The sequence below is a fragment of the Artemia franciscana genome, chromosome 20 (assembly GCF_032884065.1).
Source record: "Artemia franciscana chromosome 20, ASM3288406v1, whole genome shotgun sequence".
NCBI classification, from domain to species: Eukaryota; Metazoa; Arthropoda; class Branchiopoda; order Anostraca; family Artemiidae; genus Artemia; species Artemia franciscana.
Genome location: NC_088882.1, coordinates 16317681 through 16337907, shown reverse-complemented (window position 1 = coordinate 16337907; position 20227 = coordinate 16317681). Strand labels below are relative to the sequence as shown.

At 29.4% G+C, this 20227-nt stretch overlaps 1 protein-coding gene across 1 annotated transcript; it reads left to right on the top strand.

Moving 5' to 3' along the window:
• The first annotated feature begins 3115 nt into the window (after positions 1-3115).
• On the top strand, positions 3116-12643 carry LOC136040008 (uncharacterized). Its single transcript, XM_065724075.1, has 2 exons — positions 3116-3147; positions 11725-12643. Exons 1-2 carry the CDS (start codon positions 3116-3118, stop codon positions 12641-12643), a joined length of 951 nt encoding a protein of 316 aa, XP_065580147.1.
• The last annotated feature ends 7584 nt before the right edge of the window (positions 12644-20227 follow it).

The following is a 20227-nucleotide window of genomic DNA, read 5'->3' as shown; positions in this document are numbered from 1 at the left end:
CTCTCCATCAGCTCCTACAGAGCTATGGGAAAAATATAAGTCAAAAATGTCCGAAGATATACTTCATCGAAAACAGTTAGAGACGTCAGATATGACTTTTGATTTTACATCAGAAATTTATAACTACACTTTAGTTGTTATAGAAGATTTGTGCGTAAGTATGGCAAACAAACCTCTTCAGGATTTGGGAATGCCTTCACCTAACCGTATCGCTGCTGTTTCGACATGTGTAGAATTGGATCGTGAACAAAGTAACAGTACGAGTGATCTATTGTCGTATGTACAAAATAACATTTCCATGTTAACGTCGGAACAAAAAGACATTTATGATACGATAATGCATTGTGTCAATAACAACTTTGGAGAAATTCTCTTTTTGGATGCGCCAGGAGGTACTGGTAAAACGTTTGTGATAAAACTGATTCTGGCATCAATTCGATCAAAAAATGATATAGCGTTGGCAATTGCGTCGTACGGAATAGCCGCAACATTGCTGCCTGGTGGAAGAACTGCTCATTCCGCTTTGAAATTGCCTCTGAACTTGCATTCTACAGAGACTCCCACGTGCAATATTTCCAAATCATCTGGGATGGGTAAAATATTGCAGCAATGCAAACTTATTATTTGGGATGAGTGCACAATGGCACACAAAAAATCGCTCGAGGCTCTGGATCAATGCTTGAAAGATTTGCGAGGGAAGTCGAAACCCTTTGGCAGCACCTTAATATTGCTTGCGGGAGATTTCAGGCAAACATTACCTATAATGCCTAGATCAACTCCTGCAGACGAAATGAATGCTTGCCTGAAAAATTCTGATTTATGGGCACACATAAAAACATTAAAATTAACTACAAATATGCGTGTCCGATTGCAAAACGATGACTCAGATCAAACATTTTCAGATCAATTGCTGGCAATGGGAAACGGAAAGCTCCCAGTAGACTCAATTTCAGGACGTATACAACTACCTGCTGATTTCTGTAATTTAGTGACGTCCAAAAATGAATTGATTGAAAAAGTATTTCCGAATATTCTAAAAAATTATAAAAATAATAAATGGCTAAGTGAAAGAGCGATTCTCGCACCCAAAAATATAGACGTCCACGAAATCAACAATATTGTTTTGACCAAGATTCAAGACCAGGCAGTCCTTTACAAGTCAGTCGACACAGTTTTGGAACCAAATGAAGCGGTTAATTATCCATCTGAATTTTTAAATTCCATAGATCTTTCAGGGTTTCCACCACACGTGCTACAACTAAAAATAGGCGTACCAATAATACTTTTAAGAAATATAAACCCACCAAAGCTTTGCAATGGCACTCGACTTGCCGTAAAAAAAACAATGGAAAACCTAATAGAGGCCACAATCTTGACAGGGCCTTTTGAGGGTGAGGCTGTTCTTATTCCTCGCATTCCCATGATTCCAACGGATCTGCCTTTTCAATTTAAAAGATTGCAATTCCCAATTCGATTAGCATTTGCAACCACCATCAACAAAGCTCAAGGGCAATCACTAGAAAAATGCGGTATAGATCTTAATACAGATTGCTTTACCAATGTACAATTGTATGTTGCATCTTTGAGGGTCGGTAAACCTGACAATCTATTTATACGCACAGACAATGGGACAGCGAAGACTGTTGTATATTCACAAGTTTTACGTAGTTAATTTGTATTGTATCTATCTATCTATCTATCTATATAAAAAAGAGTTGTGTGTATGCATGTTTGTTTGTTTGTAAAAAGAGCGTTTGCATATGACGTCATTATTAGTACATACGGCTTTGTATATGGACAGACAATGGGAAAGCCAAGAATGTTGTATATTCGCAATTTTTACGTAGTTTGAAACACATATATAAATCTATCTATATTCACAGGTGGGACACAGGGACACAACTACAATGGCGCGTAACTAATATGGCGCGTAACGACTTAGGCGCGCGGGGGGGCTTGGGGTGGCGCGAAGCGCCACCCCAACAGCTAGTATATATATAAAAATAAGTTGTTTGTCTGTTACACTATCTTCTATATATATACAAATAAGTTGTATGTATTTTTGTGTTTTGGGTTTGCAACGCAAAACTAACGTAAACTAAAACGTAAAACTAAAAAGAAAAAAGCTGAAAAAACTAAAAAACCTACAAAACTAAAAAAAGAAAAAACTAAAAAAGAATAAAAATTATAACATGTCTGTTTTTTTGTATGTTTGAGGGTTTGCATATGACGTCTGAAAAAAAGAGGAAGATGAAAGAAAAAACTAAAACAAAAAAAAAAAAAAATAAAAAAGGAAAAAAGCTAAGAAACTAAAAAAGCTACAAAAAAGAAAAAAAAAGAAAAAAACGAAAAAACTAAAAAAAGAAAAAAACTAAAAACAAAAACAATTTAAAAATAAAAAATGAAAATACTAAAAAAAAGAAAAAACTAAAAAGAAAAAAATAAAAAAAAGAAAAAAAAATTAAAAAGGTAAAAAACTAAAAAGAAAAAAAACTAAAAAAAAACTAAAAAAGCTACAAAGCTAAAAAAAGAAAATACTAAAAAAGAAATAAAAATTAAAGCATGTTTGTTTTTTTGCATGTTTGACGGTTTGCATATGACGTCTGAAAACTAAAGAAGAAAATGAAAGAAAAAACTAAAAATGAAAAAAAACTATAAAACGAAAAACTAAAAAAAAGAGAAAAACTGAAAAAAAAGAAAAAAACTAAAAAAGAAAAACTAAAAAAGAAAAACAAACTAAAAAAAGAAAAACCTAAAAATAAAAAAATTTAAAAAAAGAAAAAAAATATAAAAGGAAAAAAACTAAAAAGAAAGAAGCTAAAAAAAACTACAAGAGCTTCAAAACTAAAAAAAGAAAAACTAAAAAAGAAAAAATTAAAAGAAATAAAAAACTAAAAAACAGAAAAAACTAAAAAAAAAGAAAAGCTAAGAAAAGAAAAAACTAAAAAGAAAAAAATTAAAAAAAGAAGAAAAAACCAAAAAGAAAACAAATTAATAAAAAGAAGAAACTAAAAAAAAGAAAAACTAAAATAAAACAGAAATTGCTATTTACTATAAGATTTTGAAAAACATTCGAATCAGGAAAAGGCTTTGGCTTTTTCTTGTTTGGAATAGTATGAGACGAATGACAGAGAATCAGGAAGCTAAGTAAGTCCAGTATGTACCATGGTTTATTTTTTACTTGTTCTCAGCTATTTCTACGTCCATGATACCAATAAAAATTAAATAATTCCAATTTATAGTAAACTCCACTGAAACTTTATATATTCACGTAGTATGGGTTATAGTTTCCTCTTTAACATAATTCTCAAAAGATGCTTGTATTATCTTAACTTTTAGATACTATGTGCCATCATTTGCTCTTTTCTAGGTTCGGGTATATTCAATGATACGATGGGCCCAACGAATCATGATTTTATAATAACACAGGCTACTACAGTGCTATAGAAAAATGGAGCTTTTGGTGAAAAATGGTTTTATTTTAAAAACTATTTTGTTTTTAATTAAAAAATTATGATTATAAAAATTATAAAAATTATAAATTTTTTTAAATAATTATAATGACGTCATACACAAAGCCTTATATACTTATAATGACGTCATATGCAAACAAACAAATATGCATACATACAACTTATTTTTATATATATAGATATAGTTTCTTTTTTAGTTTTTTCTTTTTTAGTTTTTTGTTTTCTTAGTTTTTTTCTGTTTTAGTTTTTCTTTTTTTAGTTTCTTCTTTTTATTAATTTGTTTTCTTTTTGGTTTTTTCTTCTTTTTTTTAATTTTTTTCTTTTTAGTTTTTTCTTTTTTTAGCTTTTCTTTTTTTTAAGTTTTTTCTGTTTTTTAGTTTTTTATTTCTTTTAATTTTTTCTATTTTAGTTTTTCTTTTTTTAGTTTTGAAGCTCTTGCAGTTTTTTTAGCTTCTTTCTTTTTAGTTTTTTACCTTGTATATTTTTTTATTTTTTTTAAGTTTTTTTTATTTTTAGGTTTTTCTTTTTTTAGTTTGTTTTTCTTTTTTAGTTTTTCTTTTTTAGTTTTTTTTCTTTTTTATTTTTTTTCAGTTTTTCTCTTTTTTTAGTTTTTCGTTTTTTAGTTGTTTTTTTTTCATTTTTAGTTTTTTCTTTAATTTTCTTCTTTATTTTTCAGACGTCATATGCAAACCGTCAATCATACAAAAAAAACAAACATGCTTTAATTTTTTATTTCTTTTTTAGTTTTTTCTTTTTTTTTGTTTTGTAGCTTCTTAGTTTTTTTTTAGTTTTTTTTCTTTTTAGTTTTTTACCTTTTTATTTTTTTTCTTTTTTTTCTTTTTTTCTTTTTAGTTTTTTCTTTTTTTAGTTTTTTCATTTTTTATTTTTAAATTTTTTTTTGTTTTTTAGTTTTCTCTTTTTTAGTTTCTTAGCTTTTTTACTTTTTTATTTTTTTTAGTTTTTTAGTTTTTTCTTTCATTTTCCTCTTTTTTTCAGACGTCATATGCAAACCCTCAAACATACAAAAAAAAACAGACATGTTATAATTTTTATTCTTTTTTAGTTTTTTCTTTTTTAGTTTTGTAGGATTTTTAGTTTTTTCAGCTTTTTTCTTTTTAGTTTTACGTTTTAGTTTACGTTAGTTTTGCGTTGCAAACCCACACCACAAACATACAGACAACTTATTTTTATATATATAGAAGATAGTGTAACAGACAAACAACTTATTTTTATATATATAGATAGATAATGAACTATACCTCATAGTGACTGAAATATTAAATTAAATAATGGTTGCAGTGGTAGATGTAACCTAGTAGAGAACAAATGATGGAGCTTATTGGGCTTGGGTACAAACTTTTGAAAAAAAACTAACCAAAGAAAAAAATAATAATAATAAAAAAATTAAAAATGGGAAAACACTCTGAAAAACTAAAGAAAAACTAAAAAAAAATAAGGACAACATGTTTCAGTTCTTTTTCATTTTCTCAATCACTCTACATTAATCATATATTCGACAATACACTCTATATTAACAGTTACCGCAGCACATTGGCTTTAATGCTCTCTTTCGAAATCGAAAGATGTGAGTTCAAGTCAATTTGCGGTAACAACCTATGTTCAAAAAAACCTTTGCAACGGTTTTCACAATATAAAATATTCTACAAAACTGTATTTTCTGCTTTTGTCCTTTCCTGCAACAAATGCCACTTTGCTAGGTTTCGCTTTATTAGCTTTTAAAATTTTATTAAAAAACACATTTTTTTTCAAGAACGAACATATCAACAATTTGCTTTATTTGTAGTTTGAACCGAGCAAAAAGAGTAAATCTAACTATCTATATAAATGAAAATATAAAATATAGGAAAAAAACCAAAAAATACAAAAGAAAAAGAAAGATAAAATAAATTAAAAATTAAAAAACTGAAAAAGATAAAAAACTAAAAAAGACTAAAAAATCAAAAACTATAAACAACTATAAAAATAAAAAATTAAAAAATGAAGAAAAAAAAAAAAAAAAGAAAAAAACTAAAAACAAAAAAAAACTAAAAAAAATTTAAACTAGGAAAGAGAAAACTGAAAAAGAAAAAAAATATATAAAAAATAAAAAACAAAAAGAAAAATTAAATAAAAAAGAAGAAAAAACTAAAAAGGAAAAAAAGTAAAAAAGAAAAAAGCTAAAAAAAGAAAAACTAAAAAGAAAAAACAAAAAGGTGAAAAACTAAAAAAAACTAAAAAACTAACAAACAAGAACACAGGCATTGTGAGAGAAACAATCAAACAGATGCTCGGACATACAGACAGAGTGTGAAAGAAACGAAAACAACCACAAACACACAGACTCAAACACACAAAGATAGATATGGAAACATGCAAAGACTCGCTCAGACGCACAGTCTTAGCGAGAGAAACAAGCAAACAGCCGTTCAGACACACAGGCACAGTGAGAGAGACAGACACAAAACACTTACAAACACACTGTCAGACACACAAAGAAGCAAATAAAGACACGAAAAGATACAAACACATACTTAAGCACACAGGCAAAGTGAGAGAGACAGGTAAACAGCCTCTGTTTCTGTGTGTCTGGGCGGGTTTTTCTTGTCCCAATGTCTGTCTTTGTCTGTTTGCATGTTTGAATCTTTGTGCTTGTATTTGTTTTTGTCTTTCTCCTTCTCTGGACATTCTTCGCTGTCCCATTGTCTGTGCATATAAATAGATTGTTAGATTTACCGACTCTTGAACATGCAACATATAATTTTCCGTGGAAAATTAATCCGTATTCAGATCTATACCGCATTTTTCTAATGATTGTCCTTGAGCTTTGTTGATGGTGATTGCTAATCGAACATTCTCTGTGTCCCTGGCGTCATTTATATATCCCCCCTGTGCCCCGGCGTCCCCGTTGTAGTTGTCCCTCTGTTCCAGTCGTCATTTATATATTCCCTGTGTTCCGGTCGTCATTGTGTCCCGGTGTCCCAGTCTATAATTTCTCTTTGAGTGTCCCGGTCGTCATTTATATTCCCTGTGTCCCTGTCGTCATTTGTGTCCCGGTGTCCCGGTCTGTGATTTCTCTTTGAGTGTCCCAATCGTCATTTATATTCCCTGTGTCCCGGTCGTCATTTGTGTCTCGGTGTCCCCGGTCTGCGTCATCATATAATGACGTCATATACAAAGTTTTATATACTTATAATAACGTCATAGACAAACCCACAAACAAACAAACATGCATACATACAACTTATTTTTATATATATAAATATAGTTTCTTTTTTAGTTTTTTCTTAGTTTTTTTTTCTTAGTTTTTTCTGTTTTAATTTATCTTTTTTTTAGTTTCTTCTTTTATTAATTTGTTTTTTTTTATTTTTTAGTTTTTTTTAGTTTTTTCTTTTTTTGTTTTTTTATTTTTTTTTAGTTTTTCTCTTTTTTGTTTTCTTTTTTTTTAGTTTTTTTTTTCATTTTTAGTTTTTTCTTTCATTTTCTTCTTTATTTTTCAGCCGTCGTATGAAAACCCTCAAACATACAAAAAATTTTAATTTTTTTTAGTTTTTTCTTTTTTTAGTTTTGTAGCTTTTGTAGTTATTTTAGCTTTTTTTCTTTTTAGTTTTTTACCTTTTTAATTTTTTTTCTTTTTTTAGTTTTTTTTCTTTTTAGGTTTTTTTTTAGTTTTTTATTTTTTCTTTTTTCTTTTTTTTGTTTTTTCGTTTTTTTTCTTATTTTTAGTTTTTTAGCTCTTCTAGTGTTTTTCTTTTTTTGTTTTTTTTTCTAGCTTTTTTAGTTTTTTAGCTTTTTTCTTTTTTATTTTTTACCTTTTTTATTTTTCTTTTTTTTCTGTTTTAGTTTTTTTGTTTTTCTTTAATTTTTTTTAGTTTTCTTTTTTTTGTTTTTTCTTTTTTTTCATTTTTTTTCTTTCATTTTCTTCTTTATTTTTCAGACGTCATATGCAAACCCTCAAACAACCAAAAAAACATGTTATAATTTTTTTCTTTTTTTAGTTTGGTAGGTTTTTTAGTTTTTTTTTAGCTTTCTTCTTTTTAGTGAAAGACTAAAGAAAAACTAAATAAAAAAATAAGGACAACATGTTTCAGTTCTTTTTCATTTTCTCTATCACTCTATATTAATCATATATACGACAATACACTCTATATTAACAGTTACCGCAGCACATTGGGTTTAATACTCTCTTTCAAATTCGAAAGATGTGAGTTCAAGTCACTTTGCGGTAACCACGGTATGGATATGGATATGGATATGGCCAAAGGAAAATATTATAGCCTTTATTTGTGGTATTTTTTCGTCAATCTTTCCTTGTTCATTAAGCAGCTCCTTATTTTCTAAAATAAGAAGCTTTGCAGAACAATTTTTAACACAATTCACTTTAGTTTCCCTTTTGTATTTCGGGTAGATTCCTACGGCTATCACCCCTGCTTTAATAGCACCAAAAATGTAAAAAACACTTTTCGGGACGATTGGTGGCAACCTTTCGTGCAACAAACGCCACATTGCTAGGTTTCGCTTTATTAACTTTTTAAATTTTATTAAAAAACACATTTTTTTCAAGAACGAACGTATTAACAATTTGCTTTATATGTAGTTTGAACCAAGCAAAAAAAGTAAATCTAACTATCTATAAAAATAAACATTTAAAATATAGGAAAAAAACAAAAAAATATAGAAGAAAAAGAAAGATAAAATAAATTTAAAAATTAAAAAACTGAAAAAGATAAAAAACTAAAAAATGAAAAACTAAAATTTTTTTTTAGTTTTTTCTTTTTTTGTTTTTTTATTTTTTTTTTAGTTTTTCTCTTTTTTGTTTTCTTTTTTTTAGTTTTTTTTTCATTTTTAGTTTTTTCTTTCATTTTCTTCTTTATTTTTCAGCCGTCATATGGAAACCCTCAAACATACAAAAAAACATACCTTAATTTTTTTTTAGTTTTTTCTTTTTTTAGTTTTGTAGCTTTTGTAGTTATTTTAGCTTTTTTTCTTTTTAGTTTTTTTCCTTTTTAATTTTTTTTTCTTTTTTTTTATTTTTTTTCTTTTTAGTTTTTTTTTAGTTTTTTATTTTTTATTTTTCTTTTTTTTTTTTTTCGTTTTTTTCTTATTTTTAGTTTTTTTAGCTCTTCTAGTGTTTTTCTTTTTTCGTTTTTCTTTTTTTCTAGCTTTTTTAGTTTTTTAGCTTTTTTCTTTTTTATTTTTTACCTTTTTTATTTTTTCTTTTTTTTCTGTTTTAGTTTTTTTGTTTTTTTTTATTTTTTTAGTTTTTCTCTTTTTTTAGTTTTCTTTTTTTTGTTTTTTCTTTTTTTTCATTTTTTTTCTTTCATTTTCTTCTTTATTTTTCAGTCGTCATATGCAAACCCTCAAACAACCAAAAAAAACATGTTATAATTTTTTCCTTTTTTTAGTTTGGTAGGTTTTTTAGTTTTTTTTAGCTTTCTTCTTTTTAGTTTTACCATTTTTAACTTTTTTTTTAGTTTTCTTCTTCTTAGTTTTTCTTTTTTTAGTTTTTCTCTTTTTCTTTTTTTTTGGTTTTTAGCATTTTTAGTTGTTTTTAGTTTTTTTCTTTTTTCAGTTTTCTTTTTCTTCTTTATTTTTCAGACGTCATATGCAAACCCAAAACACAAAAATACATACAACTTATTTTTATATATATATACTAGCTGTTGGGTTGGCGCTTCGCGTCACCCCAACACCTAGTTGGTGGGGCGCTTCGCGCCCCTCCCAAGCCCCCCCGCGCGCGTAAGTCGTTACGCACCATATTAGTTACGCGCCATTGCAGTTGTGTCCCTGTGTCCCACCTGTGAATATAGATAGATTTATATATGTGTTTCAAACTACGTAAAAATTGCAAATATACAACATTCTTGGCTTTCCCATTGTCTGTCCATATACAAAGCCGTATGTACTAATAATGACGTCATATGCAAACGCTCTTTTTACAAACAAACAAACATGCATACACACAACTCGTTTTTATATAGATAGATAGATAGATAGATACAATACAAATTAACTACGTAAAACTTGTGAATATACAACAGTCTTCGCTGTCCCATTGTCTGTGCGTATAAATAGATTGTCAGGTTTACCGACCCTCAAAGATGCAACATACAATTGTACATTGGTAAAGCAATCTGTATTAAGATCTATACCGCATTTTTCTAGTGATTGCCCTTGAGCTTTGTTGATGGTGGTTGCAAATGCTAATCGAATTGGGAATTGCAATCTTTTAAATTGAAAAAGCAGATCCGTTGGAATCATGGGAATGCGAGGAATAAGAACAGCCTCACCCTCATAAGGCCCTGTCAAGATTGTGGCCTCTATTAGGTATTCCATTGTTTTTTTTACGGCAAGTCGCGTGCCATTGCAAAGCTTTGGTGGGTTGATATTTCTTAAAAGTATTATTGGTACGCCTATTTTTAGTTGTAGCACGTGTGGTGGAAACCCTGAAGGATCTATGGAATTTAAAAATTCAGATGGATAATTAACCGCTTCATTTGGTTCCAAAATACAAATTAACTGCGTAAAACTTGCGAATATACAACATTCTTCGCTGTCCAATTGTCGCTGCATATAAATAGATTGTCAGGTTTACCGACCCTCGAACATGCAACGTACAATTGTCCATGGGAAAAACAATCAGTATTAAGATCTATACCGCATTTTTCTCATGATTGACCTTGAGCTTTGTTAATGGTGATTGCAAATGCTAATCGAATTGGGAATTGCAATCTTTTAAATTGAAAAGGCAGATCCGTTGGAATCATGGGAATGCGAGGAATAAGAACAGCCTCACCCTCAAAAGGCCCTGTCAAGATTGTGGCCTCTATTAGGTTTTCCATTGTTTTTTTTACGGCAAGTCGAGTGCCATTGCAAAGCTTTGGTGGGTTTATATTTCTTAAAAGTATTATTGGTACGCCTATTTTTAGTTGTAGCACGTGTGGTGGAAACCCTGAAAGATCTATGGAATTTAAAAATTCAGATGGATAATTAACCGCTTCATTTGGTTCCAAAACTGTGTCGACTGACTTGTAAAGGACTGCCTGGTCTCGAATCTTGGTCAAAACAATATTGTTGATTTCGTGGACGTCTATATTTTTGGGTGCGATAATCGCTCTTTCACTTAGCCATTTATTATTTTTATAATTTTTTAGAATATTCGGAAATACTTTTTCAATCAATTCATTTTTGGACGTCACTAAATTACAGAAATCAGCAGGTAGTTGTATACGTCCTGAAATTGAGTCTACTGGGAGCTTTCCGTTTCCCATTGCCAGCAATTGATCTGAAAATGTTTGACCAGAGTCATCGTTTTGCAATCGGACACGCATATTTGTAGTTGATTTTAATGTTTTTACGTGTGCCCATAAATTAGAATTTTTCAGGCAATTATTCATTTCGTCTGCAGGAGTTGATCTAGGTATTATAGGTAATGTTTGCCTGAAATCTCCCGCAAGCAATATTAATGTGCTGCCAAAGGGTTTCGACTTCCCTCGCAAATCTTTCAAGCATTGATCCAGAGCCTCGAGCGTTTTTTTGTGTGCCATTGTGCACTCATCCCAAATAATAAGTTTGCATTGCTGCAATACTTTACCCATCCCAGATGATTCGGAAATATTGCACGTGGGAGTTTCTGTAGAATGCAAGTTCAGAGGCAATTTCAAAGCGGAATGAGCAGTTCTTCCACCAGGCAGCAATGTTGCGGCTATTCCGGACGACGCAATTGCCAACGCTATATCATTTTTTGATCGAATTGATGCCAGAATCATTTTTATCACAAACGTTTTACCAGTACCTCCTGGCACATCCAAAAAGAAAATTTCTCCAACGTTGTTATCGACACAATGCATTATCGTATCATAAATGTCTTTTTGTTCCGACGTTAACTTGGAAATGTTATTTTGTACATACGACAATAGATCACTCGTACTGTAACTTTGTTCACGATCCAATTCTACACATGTCGAAACAGCAGCGATACGGTTAGGTGAAGGCATTCCCAAATCCTGAAGAGGTTTGTTTGCCATACGTACGCACAAATCTTCTATAACAACTAAAGTGTAGTTATAAATTTCTGATGTAAAATCAAAAGTCATATCTGACGTCTTTAAATGTTTTCGATGGAGTATATCTTCGGACATTTTTGACTTATATTTTTCCCATAACTATGTAGGAGCTGATGGAGAGCAAGTTGTTAAAATGATGCCAAACAATGCACGAATTTGAAAACTGAAAACTTGGACTTCGCCACTAGTTTCAAGTTGCTGATTGAAGAAGCATTTAGGGATTTCCTTGATATTTATACGGATGGATCCAAAGTAGATGACTGTAGTCCAGTTGGAGCTGCATTTGTTATACCAAAAAAGAAAATTACAGCACAGTATAAGTTACCCAAACAAACGTCGATCTTTCAAGCTGAAGTTATAGCAATAAAGAAAGCAGTAATATATACAAAAGAAAATCTGAAAGAATATCCTGAAGTATTGATTTGCTCTGATTCGAAGAGTGCACTGGAAGCACTAACCAACATAAGTAGAAGTGGGACACGGTCAAGGGAAGTGGCCAGTTGCTATAAGGAATTAGTCACAATACCCACAGGTCAAGAAATCGTTTTACAGTGTGTTCCAGCTCATGTTGATATACATGGAAATGATATAGCTGACCGAGCTGCAAAAGATGGCACCACTATTGAGGACCCCTTCACATGTTGTGAAACTCCAATTCAGATTATGATGATTGAGGAGGTTATAAAAAAGCAGCAGCAATACTATTTTGAAGAAAATCGTAACCTCTCGGGAAATTGGTTTAGAACACGAAAAACAAGAAGGAAGTCAGAACTGAAAATCTACAGGAATCTGACTAAAAGAGAAGGAACCATAGCTTTTCGTCTAAGGTCCAGACATGCAGGTACTCATTCATACCTTGCAAGATTTTATGGAGATGATAATATCTGTGATCACTGTGACAGTGAAGAGACAGTTGAACATATTTTAATTGATTGTGATCATTATATGCATCAGAGAAGACACATAGAATCATTCTTCAAGGAACAAAAGGAAAATATTTCAGTAAATTTACTACTTGGTGGTTTCTTAAGTGATGAACTAAATACCACAGTCATACGCTTAGTAGTGCAATTCTTAGAAAAAATTGGATGTGACAAGAGGATGTAATTAAAGACGCTGGGAATCATTTAATTTCCAGCGTAGCAAGCAAATATTCGAAGAATATAGAGAGAGGACCTGAGTGACCATGTAGTCAAGAGGGGTCCGAAATTCATCTCATCATCATCATCTTTGCGGTAACCACGGTAATTTAAGAATCTTGATATCATTATGGATATGGCCAAAGGGAAATATTATGGTCTTTATTTGTGGTATTTTTTCGTCAATCTTTTCTTGTTTATTAAGCAGGTCCTTATTTTCTAAAATAAAAAGCTTTGCAGAACAATTTTTAACACAATACACTTTAGTTTCCCTTTTGTATTTCGGGTAGATTCCTACGGCTATCACCCCTGCTTTAATAGCACCAAAAATGTAAAAAACACTTTTCGGGACGATTGGTGGCAACAATACAGACACTGTCACCAGGCTTCAAAAAGGCCTTTGCAATGGTTTGCACAATATGAAAATATTCTGCAAATTTGTATTTTCTGCTTTTGTCCTTTCCTGCAACAAATGCCACTTTGCTAGGTTTCGCTTTATTAACTTTTAAAATTTTATTAAAAAACACATTTTTTCAAGAACGAACGTATTAACAATTTGCTTTATATGTAGTTTGAACCAAGCAAAAAAAGTAAATCTAACTATCTATATAAATAAACATGTAAAATATAGGAAAAAAAAACAAAAAAATACAGAAGAAAAAGAACGATAAAATAAATTTAAAAATTTAAAAACTGAAAAAGATAAAAACTAAAAAAATGAAAAACTAAAAAAATTTTTTAGTTTTTTCTTTTTTTGTTTTTTTATATTTTTTTTAGTTTTTCTCTTTTTGTTTTCATTTTTTTTAGTTTTTTTTTCATTTTTAGTTTTTTCTTCCATTTTCTTCTTTATTTTTCAGCCGTCATATGAAAACCCTCAAACATACAAAAAAACAAACATACTTTAATTTTTTTTTAGTTTTTTCTTTTTTTAGTTTTGTAGCTTTGTAGTTATTTTAGCTTTTTTTTCTTTTTAGTTTTTTACCTTTTTAATTTTTTTTTCTTTTTTTTAGTTTTTTCTCTAGGTTTTTTTTAGTTTTTATTTTTTCTTTTTTCTTTTTTTTTTCGTTTTTTTCTTATTTTTAGTTTTTTAGCTCTTCTAGTGTTTTTCTTTTTTTGTTTTTCTTTTTTTCTAGCTTTTTTAGTTTTTTAGCTTTTTTATTTTTTATTTTTTACCTTTTTTATTTTTCTTTTTTTTGTTTTAGTTTTTTTGTTTTTTTTTATTTTTTTTTAGTTTTTCTCTTTTTTTAGTTTTTCTTTTTTTTTTCATTTTTTTCATTTTTTTTTCTTTCATTTTCTTTTTTTATTTTTTAGACGTCATATGCAAACCCTCAAACAACCAAAAAAACATGTTATAATTTTTTTCTTTTTTTAGTTTGGTAGGTTTTTTGTTTTTTTTTTTGGCTTTCTTCTTTTTAGTGAAAAACTAAAGGAAAACTAAATAAAAAAATAAGGACAACATGTTTCAGTTCTTTTTCATTTTCTCTATCACTCTATATTAATCATATATTCGACAATACACTCTATATTAACAGTTACTGCAGCACATTGGCTTTAATACTCTCTTTCAAATTCGAAAGATGTGAGTTCAAGTCACTTTGCGGTAACCACGGTAATTTAGGAATTTTGATATCATTATGGATATGGCCAAAGGAAAATATTATGGCCTTTATTTGTGGTATGTTTTCGTCAATCTTTCCTTGTTCATTAAGCAGCTCCTTATTTTCTAAGATAAGAAGCTTTGCAGAACAATTTTTAACACAATACACTTTGTATTACCTTTTTTATTTTTTTTTTTCTGTTTTAGTTTTTTTGTTTGTTTTTTTTTAGTTTTTCTCTTTTTTTAGTTTTTCTTTTTTTTTGTTTTTCTTTTTTTTAATTTTTTTTCTCTCATTTTCTTTTTTATTTTTCAGACGTCAGATGCAAACCCTCAAACAACCAAAAAAAAACATCTTATAATTTTTTTCTTTTTTTAGTTTGGTATGTTTTTTAGTTTTTTTTAGCTTTCTTCTTTTTAGTTTTACCTATTTTAACTTTTTTTTAGTTTTCTTCTTCTTAGGTTTTCTTTTTTTAGTTTTTCTCTTATTCTTTTTTTTTGGTTTTTAGCTGTTTTTAGTTTTTTTCTTTTTTCAGTTTTCTTTTTCTTCTTTATTTTTCAGACGTCATATGCAAACCCACAACACAAAAATACATACAACTTATTTATATATTTATATATATATATATATATATATATATATATATATATATCTATATATATAAAAATAAGTTGTCTGTCTGTGGATGTGTGGATGGATGTGTGGATGGATGTGTCAGGTGACGTCACCTGAAAAAACTGGATTAGGTGACGTCAAAACTGAAAAAACTAAAAAAAGGCAAAAACTACAAAAAAAACTAAAAACTAATAAAAAAAATAAAAAAGCTAAAAAACTAAAAAAACTATAAAGGTAAAAACCAATAAAAAACTAAAAAAAAAAACTGAAAAAACTAAAAAAAGGCAAAAACTACAAAAAAAAACTAAAAACTAATAAAAAAAGTAAAAAAGCTAAAAAACTAAAAAAACTAAAAAAACTAAAAAAAGGTAAAAAAACTAAAAAAATAAAAAATAAAAAAAAACTAAAAAAAAGGAAAAAAACTGAAAAATAAGCTAAAATAAAGGTAAAAACCAATAAAAAACTAAAAAAAAAGGAAAAAACTAATAAATGACGACACTCAAAGAGAAAGCGACCAGGACAAAAAACTAAAAAAAAAGGCAAAAACTACAAAAAAACTAAAAACTAATAAAAAAAATAAAAAAGCTAAAAAACTAAAAAAACTAAAAAAAGGTAAAAAACTAAAAAAACTAAAAACTAAAAAAAACTAAAAAAGGTAAAAACTAAAAGAACTAAAAAAGAAAAAAATAAATGACGACACTCAAAGAGAAAGCGACCAGGACAAAAGGAATGTTCGATTAGCAATCAACAAAGCACCGGGACACAGGGAGTATAAATGACGACCAGGACACAAGTAAAAAAAAAAATTAACAAAACTAAAAAGAAGGTAAAAACTACAAAAAAACTAAAAAGAAAAAAAAACTAAAAACTAATAAAAAAACTAAAAAATCTAAAAATCTAAATAAACTAAAAAAGAAAAAAAAAGGAAAAAAATAAAGGAGAAAAACAAAACTAAAAAACGAATGTATATACAGACCGGTACACCGGGATACAAATGACGACCGGGACACAGGGAATATAAATAACGACCGGGACACAGGGACACAACTACAACGGGGACACCGGGGGAAACAGGGGGATATAAATGACGACCGGGACAAAAAAACTAAAAAGAAATAAAAACTAAAAACTAATAAAAAAAACTAAAAAATCTAAAAATCTAAATAAGCTAAAAAAGAAAAAAAAAGGAAAAAAATAAAGGAGAAAAACAAAACTAAAAAACGAATGTATATACAGACCGGGACACCGGGATACAAATGATGACCGGGACCCGGGACACAGGGAATATAAATGACGACCGGGACACAGGGACACAACTACAACGGGGACACCGGGGGAAACAGGGGGATAACCTGACAATCTATTTATATGCAAAGACAATGGGACAGCAAAGAATGTTGTATATTCGCAAGTTTTACGTAGTTAAAACCATATATATATATATATATCTATATTCACAGGTGGGACATAGGGACACAACTACAATGGCGCGTAACTATTATGGCGCGTAACGACTTACGCGCGCGGGGGGGCTTGGGGGGGGCGCGAAGCGCCCCCCACCAACTAGGTGTTGGGGTGGCGCGAAGCGCCACCCCAACAGCTAGTATATATATATATATATATATATATATATATATATATATATATATATATATACATATAGAAGATAATGTAACAGACAAACAACTTATTTTTTTGTATATAGAGATAATGAGCTATACCTCACAGTGAATGAAATATTAAAATAAACAATGGTTGCAGTGGTAGCTGTAACCTAGTAGAGAACAAATGATTGAGCTTATTGGACTTAGGCACAAACTTTTGAAAAAAAACTAACCAAAAAAAGTAAAGTAAAATAATTTTAGGGCATCGTAGCATCGATGAGTTTCAGCAATTCTTAACAACTGAGCGTTTCGCTTATGAAGAATAATATCTCGAGGTAAAAACTGATCACCGACCATAACGATTGCCACTTCGTCGATAGTTGGAGCATTGTATCTACGCACATGTTGGCCAGGAGGCGTTTTGTCAGCGGAAATAACAATTTTAATGCGTATCAGTAGGCATCAAATCGATGGCTGTTTTGAACAGACGCACTAAAAAGTACGTCTTTTGAACAGACGCGAAAAGATGTTGCAATTGGGAAACGATTGTCCTTTCAACATTGGGAGAAATTTCGCAACGTGCATTCAATTCAGAATTTCCATCACTGATGAAGTACAATTGTAAAAATTTATGATTCTAAAATTTCTATATATATAAAAATAAGTTGTTTGTGGATGTGTCTGTCAGGTGATGTCATGTTTGTGTGTTGAATGACGTCATGAAGTTAGTTGTCGTCATTTTTGTTATGACGGTGACGTCATTAAAGATATTTAAGACATGCGTTCACGTAGAAATCTATTAATGTTTAACTTTAAAATGACTAATGAACTTACAATGGCAACAGCTGAGGAAGATGCTCAAAGAGTCTACGCCAAAATACTTGCTGCTGATAGAGAAAGTCAGAAGAGAAAGCGTGCCGAGGAATCAAAAGAACAGCAAGGAAACAGGCTTGAGGCTGATAGAGAAAGAAAGAACAGAAAGCGTGCCGAGGAACTACAAGAGCAACGCAAAAGCAGACTTGCTGCTAAAAGAGTAAGTGAAAAAAGAAGGCGTGCCGAGGAACTACCAGAGCACCATGAAACCAGACTTGCTGCTAAAAGAGAAAGTGAAAAAAGAAGGCGTGCCGAGGAATCACAAGAACAGCAAGAAATCAAGCTTGCTGTTGATAGAGAAAGTAAGAAAAGAAAGCGTGCCGAGGAATCAGAGCAACCTAAAAGTTATCGTCTGGCATTCAGGTACAGCCCAGTCGATGATTATAGCTTGAGTAGATGTGTTCAAATCAGGACTATGTCTAAAATTTGTCCCTATTGCAAGGCCTTGAAATTCAATGGTGAAACAATCGGAATGTGCTGCGCCTCAGAAAAAGTTAAACTTCCTCTATTGGCTGCACCACCAGAGCCATTGAAGACTTTCCTTACTGGAACTACGTCAAAATCTAAGCGTTTTTTGTCACAAATCAGAAAATATAACTCATGTTTCCAAATGACGTCGTTTGGAGCCCAAATCGAAAATCCAGATCAATTTATGTCTACTTTCAAAGTAAAAGGGCAAATTTATCATAGAGCAGGGTCCCTTCTACCATTCTCAGGCGAGAATCATAGATTTTTACAATTGTACTTCATCAGTGATGGAAATTCTGAATTGAATGCACGTTGCGAAATTTCTCCCAATGTTGAAAGGACAATCGTTTCCCAATTGCAACATCTTTTCGCGTCTGTTCAAAAGACGTACTTTTTAGTGCGTCTGTTCAAAACAGCCATCGATTTGATGCCTACTGATACGCATTAAAATTGTTATTTCCGCTGACAAAACGCCTCCTGGCCAACATGTGCGTAGATACAATGCTCCAACTATCGACGAAGTGGCAATCGTTATGGTCGGTGATCAGTTTTTACCTCGAGATATTATTCTTCATAAGCGAAACGCTCAGTTGTTAAGAATTGCTGAAACTCATCGATGCTACGATGCCCTAAAATTATTTTACTGTACTTTTTTTGGTTAGTTTTTTTTTCAAAAGTTTGTGCCTAAGTCCAATAAGCTCAATCATTCGTTCTCTACTAGGTTACAGCTACCACTGCAACCATTGTTTATTTTAATATTTCATTCACTGTGAGGTATAGCTCATTATCTCTATATACAAAAAAATAAGTTGTTTGTCTGTTACATTATCTTCTATATGTATATATATATATATATATATATATATATATATATATATATATATATATATATATATATATATATATATATATATATATATATATATATATATATATATATATAAATATATAAATAAGTTGTATGTATTTTTGTGTTGTGGGTTTGCATATGACGTCTGAAAAATAAAGAAGAAAAAGAAAACTGAAAAAAGAAAAAAACTAAAAACAGCTAAAAACCAAAAAAAAAAAGAATAAGAGAAAAACTAAAAAAAGAAAACCTAAGAAGAAGAAAACTAAAAAAAAGTTAAAATAGGTAAAACTAAAAAGAAGAAAGCTAAAAAAACTAAAAAACCTACCAAACTAAAAAAAGAAAAAAATTATAAGATGTTTTTTTTTGGTTGTTTGAGGGTTTGCATCTGACGTCTGAAAAATAAAAAAGAAAATGAAAGAAAAAAAAATTAAAAAAAAGAAAAACAAAAAAAAGAAAAACTAAAAAAAGAGAAAAACTAAAAAAAAAAAAAACAAAAAAACTAAAACAGAAAAAAAAAAAATAAAAAAGGTAATACAAAGTGTATTGTGTTAAAAATTGTTCTGCAAAGCTTCTTATCTTAGAAAATAAGGAGCTGCTTAATGAACAAGGAAAGATTGACGAAAACATACCACAAATAAAGGCCATAATATTTTCCTTTGGCCATATCCATAATGATATCAAAATTCCTAAATTACCGTGGTTACCGCAAAGTGACTTGAACTCACATCTTTCGAATTTGAAAGAGAGTATTAAAGCCAATGTGCTGCAGTAACTGTTAATATAGAGTGTATTGTCGAATATATGATTAATATAGAGTGATAGAGAAAATGAAAAAGAACTGAAACATGTTGTCCTTATTTTTTTATTTAGTTTTCCTTTAGTTTTTCACTAAAAAGAAGAAAGCCAAAAAAAAAAAAAAAAAACCTACCAAACTAAAAAAAGAAAAAAATTATAACATGTTTTTTTGGTTGTTTGAGGGTTTGCATATGACGTCTAAAAAATAAAAAGGAAAATGAAAGAAAAAAAAATGAAAAAAATGAAAAAAAAAGAAAAACTAAAAAAAGAGAAAAACTAAAAAAAATTAAAAAAAACAAAAAAACTAAAACAAAAAAAAGAAAAATAAAAAAGGTAAAAAATAAAAAATAAAAAAGCTAAAAAACTAAAAAAGCTAGAAAAAATGAAAAACAAAAAAAGAAAAACACTAGAAGAGCTAAAAAACTAAAAATAAGAAAAAAACGAAAAAAAAAGAAAAAATAAAAAATAAAAACTAAAAAAAACCTAGTGAAAAAACTAAAAAAAAGAAAAAAAAATTAAAAAGGTAAAAAACTAAAAAGAAAAAAAGCTAAAATAACTACAAAGCTACAAAACTAAGAAAAGAAAAAACTAAAAAAAAATTAAAGTATGTTTGTTTTTTTGTATGTTTGAGGGTTTTCATATGACGGCTGAAAAATAAAGAAGAAAATGAAAGAAAAAACTAAAAATGAAAAAAAAAAACTAAAAAAAATGAAAACAAAAAGAGAAAAACTAAAAAAAATATAAAAAAACAA